The following is a 4,811-nucleotide window of genomic DNA, read 5'->3' on the forward strand; positions in this document are numbered from 1 at the left end:
AATTCCATGGAAGATGAATAAAGTAATAGAATCCTCTAAGAATGTGAGCAAGGTTTCTTAGTTTTAGTTTACGAAGTAGAATAAAAAAACATTTCTCTTATCCAAGCAGTCTTTATTATACTTGACCTCTAATAATTTTCCATTGTGAGTTCACTTTAAGGCTGCTGTTAGTTCAAGCTAATTGGTACAGATGTGCAAATAATAGCTCTTGTTCTTATGTTAAATGTTGCTCATAATACTTTCTTTTGCTGTCTATAAGAAAACAATGTTAAGAAGCAATTGTCAGTTTTGTTCTGTTTGTAAAACTAAGAATGTATCTTAGTAGATACGTTTAATGAAAAAAAGACAGCTGCATAAACTTGAATCTTAGAATGCTTCCCTCAGACTACATGAGCAATATTGGACACAAACTGAGTAAGCTGCAGTGATCCAGCCATATTTTGCACTTGTACTTGGAATTTGAAAACTCAACCTGGCCTTCCTCTTTTTAGAATATCCACATAAATATGGACCACAAGGAGGATGTGCAGATCATTCAGTATTTGAAAGAATGCAGAAGTACCAGATGACTGGTATAGAAGAACCAACAACAGAGGTACAACACAGGCTAATGATTATGTTGATTAGAAATTAGTGTAATAACTTCCCATTTCTTGTATGTTGTCTCTGTTTTACTTTTGGTCAGTCATCATCCCTCAATATTGTGAGGTACTTAAATTATTGCTAGAGGTTTCTTGTTAACATAATTTTTTCTGAATTCTTTTTCTCATTGCTTCTACAGCATGGGTGGTGCTAGCTCATAGTCTTAATGAATCCTACATGATAAATTTATCAACAATTGGAATTTTAGATATGGCAATCAAGCTTGATTTGAGGAATATACTTTATTGCAGTTGAGAAGGAAGAGTTTCAAGATCCCTTGATCTCTAAGCAATATATTGGTCCTTAAAGAGTAATAACTTTTAGACTTCCAAGTTATGTTAATGTAACACACCTGTAATACCTGAGTGCTTTCAGTGGTAAATGAAGTGATATGAGTGGGAGGGCCTTACTGGCAATATTGGAAGATTGAAGGGGTTACAGCATGCTACAGATTGCCTGTAATAGGAGGTAAGTGCTCTATGGAAAGGACTTGCGTATCTGTTTAGATTCCTGCAGGTTTTTTGCCTTCAGGTTTGCACCACTTGTCATGAAACTGGATTCCCCCCCCCAAACACTTTCCAACAGTAAATTATTGCGTTTCTCTTAGTGTTAGCTATGTTCTGAGTTGTTTCAAGTTTTGGCATAATTTTGTGGTGTCAGTTAAGTATCTGCCAGCAAAACTATGCAGGATGGCTTGTTAAATTACATCAGCAACTTAAAGTTTATTTATATTGTGACTCTAGAAATTATCAACAGTATTACACAATTCAGCATTGGTAACAATAACATGCTTTCCCAAAAATTTACTTGTAAAACTTCATGGAGAGAGTGGGCCATCAACCAGTGAATACCATAAGGCAAATGTGTTAGCAGATACTGCTCTGACTAATGAGCATTATTTTAACTTCATGTTTAGTGTACCATTTGTTCCATGCTGAAGTGCTTAAGTATTTCTGTTTGCCGAGGTAGTTGACTAAGATAATTACAATGTGAAATAACCGGTGTTAGGGAGGGTGCGTTTAAGTCCTACAGCACTGTTTTCTTCTAATCTACAAACTGTTTGTTCATTTTAGAAAAGGATTATGAAAAAGAAAAATTCCAAAGATCACATGAATGAAAAAAATTTATTGCACATTGTCTGTCTTTTGTAATATAAAATGAAATGCATAGAAAGGTTTGAGATACCATTAAAAATAGATGGCATACTTGAAAACCGGCTGTAACATAGTTCAATTCAAGATTCATGAAACTTTGTGTGTTAAAGAAAAAGAATGAAAATCTGTTTGTATTAGTGGAGTATGTTTAGAAAAATCCATCACTATTTTTAGGTAATCTAGTGCAGTGCATAGATCTACAAAATTAATATATTTATTTCCTGTGTATATGTAGAAGCCTTTTGAAGAGCGTAAGAACAATGGTCCACAGCTTTTAAGAAAAAAGCGTGCCACTCAGGCTGAAAAAAATACCTGTCAGCTGTATATTCAGACTGATCATCTGTTCTACAAGCATTATGGAACAAGGGAAGCTGTAATTGCACAGGTATTTCCAATCCCTTTGTTTTAAATGATCTGCTTTTACTTTGTGTATTTCTGATAAATTTCATGTAATTTAGTTGTGTATATCATTGCTTATTTACTTTAGAATGTCTTGTTTCATTTGTTACAGTGATCTTGACATTGTTGAAACAGCTCTTTCATTTCACTAAAAAGATGCTATGTATTTGTGACAAAAGTCCTGGGCACTTGTGCTTCCTTTAGTTAATAATGGCAGCTGTGGTTTGTTTAGCACCTCTGAGCAAGACTTGCAGTCTCACTCTTCTCAGTTCTTACTCAGAAAAATAATACTTCCTGAAGAGTTCTGTTCTGTTTGACAGCCTGCCAAGCCTCTGTGTTAACACTTGCATAGCCTTCCATTTGAAATTTTAGTTCAACACTGTGAGCTAATGACATTGATATCTGTTCCTGTAGTGTCTGATGTAGTGGAAGGTTAACAAAGCAGTGGCAACTAAAGGCAGATGCTTTTCATTTGTCAATATACTATTAACTGGAAAAAGTTGGTTTGTTTGGTTGGTTTTTTCCTGATCATTTGCTAAAAATATAACTAGCTTGTTAACATACTTCTCTTGAAGTCTGAAGTTTCACTGCCACTTGCAAATCTGACTTTTACTATTTATTCATCACACTGTACATACACAATTCAAGTAACATTTTCCAAAGCTCTGAAGTCACCTTCAACATCAGGTTTTCAATGAGTTAGCATTTCTATGTGCTTTTGGGAAAGGTAAATGATCTTTTTTTTTTTTTACATTTGTGTTCTACCAGAAATGAAAGAATAATGCTGTAACAAGTAAAGTTTTTCTCAAAAAAAGAAATACAGTGCTTTGAATACAACTGAATTCAGTGCTATCTTGTTGTAGCAATGAATCAAATGAGTATCACAAACAGGTATCTGAATGGTTGATAGAATTATGTGTTTAAAAAAAAATAAGGCAAACAGCAAAATACTTTGCTGTTATCTGGCATGGTGGCAATGCAGATACTAGGTTATGTAGTGATTTATTTTTGTTATTTGCCATCAGCATTTGATTAAAAAGGCCTGTTAGAGTTCATATGGCACAATATCTTATATGTAAAAGTATAGGCCTTGCAGTTCTTGCTATTTAAGATTAGCTATAGTGTAGTGCATAGATCTTTGAACTGTAAATACTTTTGGTTTTGACAGATATCCAGCCATGTTAAAGCGATTGACACAATTTACCAGTCAACAGATTTCTCAGGAATCCGTAACATCAGCTTCATGGTGAAACGAATAAGAGTAAGTTGTATTGAAAATACTTTTAGCTTCACTGATACTGCTTCGAGGCTGTATTTTTCAAAAAATGTTGCCATTCTCTTGTAACCATTTATTGTTAGTAATTTCGTAACACAAATGTCTCTGTAGTAAATGGTTCCCTAACCCATTTATTTGATTTGGTTTTAGTGTTTATTGTCAGAAGCCCGCTACTTCTGTTATTAAGCTGTAGTCAATTTTTATAAGAATTGATGACTTATGTACCAGCGGTGTTGACTGTGTGGCGAATAGACTGTATTGCTCTCCAAGAACTTTAATACTAAAATAGATAATGGCTATCCAGGTTGAAAGTTCCTTCTGAAAGTGATGATTTAAGAGGATAAATACAAACTTTTGGGTACTGATGGAAATGCAATTCTTTATTTATTGTAGAACTTGGTTTTCCAAATATTGGGGTGGTAATTTGTCAAGGCCTATAAATCTTTAGCAACATCTTTAACTACTTAACATAACAAGGTACTGACAACAGTAAGCCTCTTAGCTCATATTTACAAGTCAAGTGAAAATGAATCATGTCTTACAGTTTGTTTTAATTTACTTTTAGATTAACACAACTGTAGATGAGAAGGACTCTTCCAATCCCTTCAGATTTCCTAACATTGGTGTGGAAAAGTTTCTGGAACTGAACTCAGAACAGAATCATGATGATTATTGCTTGGCCTATGTGTTTACAGACCGTGATTTTGATGATGGAGTCCTTGGTCTGGCTTGGGTTGGAGCCCCTTCAGGTAATTATATCCAAACCTTCAGCACTATGAGATAAAGTATTGTAGGTAGGTACAAAGAAGAAAGGTAGGAACTATGTCACTTAAAATTGATGGCAAATAGACAAAAATCTCATAACCAAGTTTTCACAATTTTGGTTAGATAAGGTTTGATTTTTTTTTTTAAACATAAACAGGATATCGTGTCACTTCAATTAGTCTTGCTGTCTTTCTGATGAGCAAGATGTGAACAATAAAGAAAAAACTATTTCTTTTGTTAGACAAAGGTGGTATTACTTGGATGGCTTTTTATTTATGACAGGTATGAGTGACCAGTGAAGTGGCAGAAGAAACAAATATTTCTGCTATATATAGACAGAGCTTACAACTATGCAGGTTGAATTTTGTAGTAGAACTACAGAATCCTTAGGTTTTCTACCTAGTGTTGGAAGCTTTTATTTTAAATAAAGTAAAATCAGTGAGATCTTGTTCTGGGAGATACCAGAATAATTATTGTGTAACTCTTCTTGAACTGCTTCTCATTGGTTTCAATCTAGTTGTGTATTTTGGGTCTGAAGTATGTCTTTTGATGTCAAAAAAAAAAAAAAAAAAAAA

General features: G+C 33.9%; 1 protein-coding gene across 1 annotated transcript in view; it reads left to right on the forward strand.

Annotated features, from left to right (window-relative positions):
• ADAM10 (ADAM metallopeptidase domain 10) overlaps window positions 1-4,811 on the forward strand; it is a 46,786-nt gene that overhangs the window by 27,815 nt on the left and 14,160 nt on the right. The window contains 4 exon segments of the mRNA XM_009280444.2: window positions 492-595; window positions 2,032-2,181; window positions 3,364-3,456; window positions 4,037-4,220. Coding sequence (XP_009278719.2) covers window positions 492-595; window positions 2,032-2,181; window positions 3,364-3,456; window positions 4,037-4,220 — 531 coding nt within the window.

The sequence above is a fragment of the Aptenodytes forsteri genome, unplaced genomic scaffold (assembly GCF_000699145.1).
Source record: "Aptenodytes forsteri isolate BGI_AS27 unplaced genomic scaffold, ASM69914v1 Scaffold83, whole genome shotgun sequence".
Classification (NCBI taxonomy): Eukaryota; Metazoa; Chordata; class Aves; order Sphenisciformes; family Spheniscidae; genus Aptenodytes; species Aptenodytes forsteri.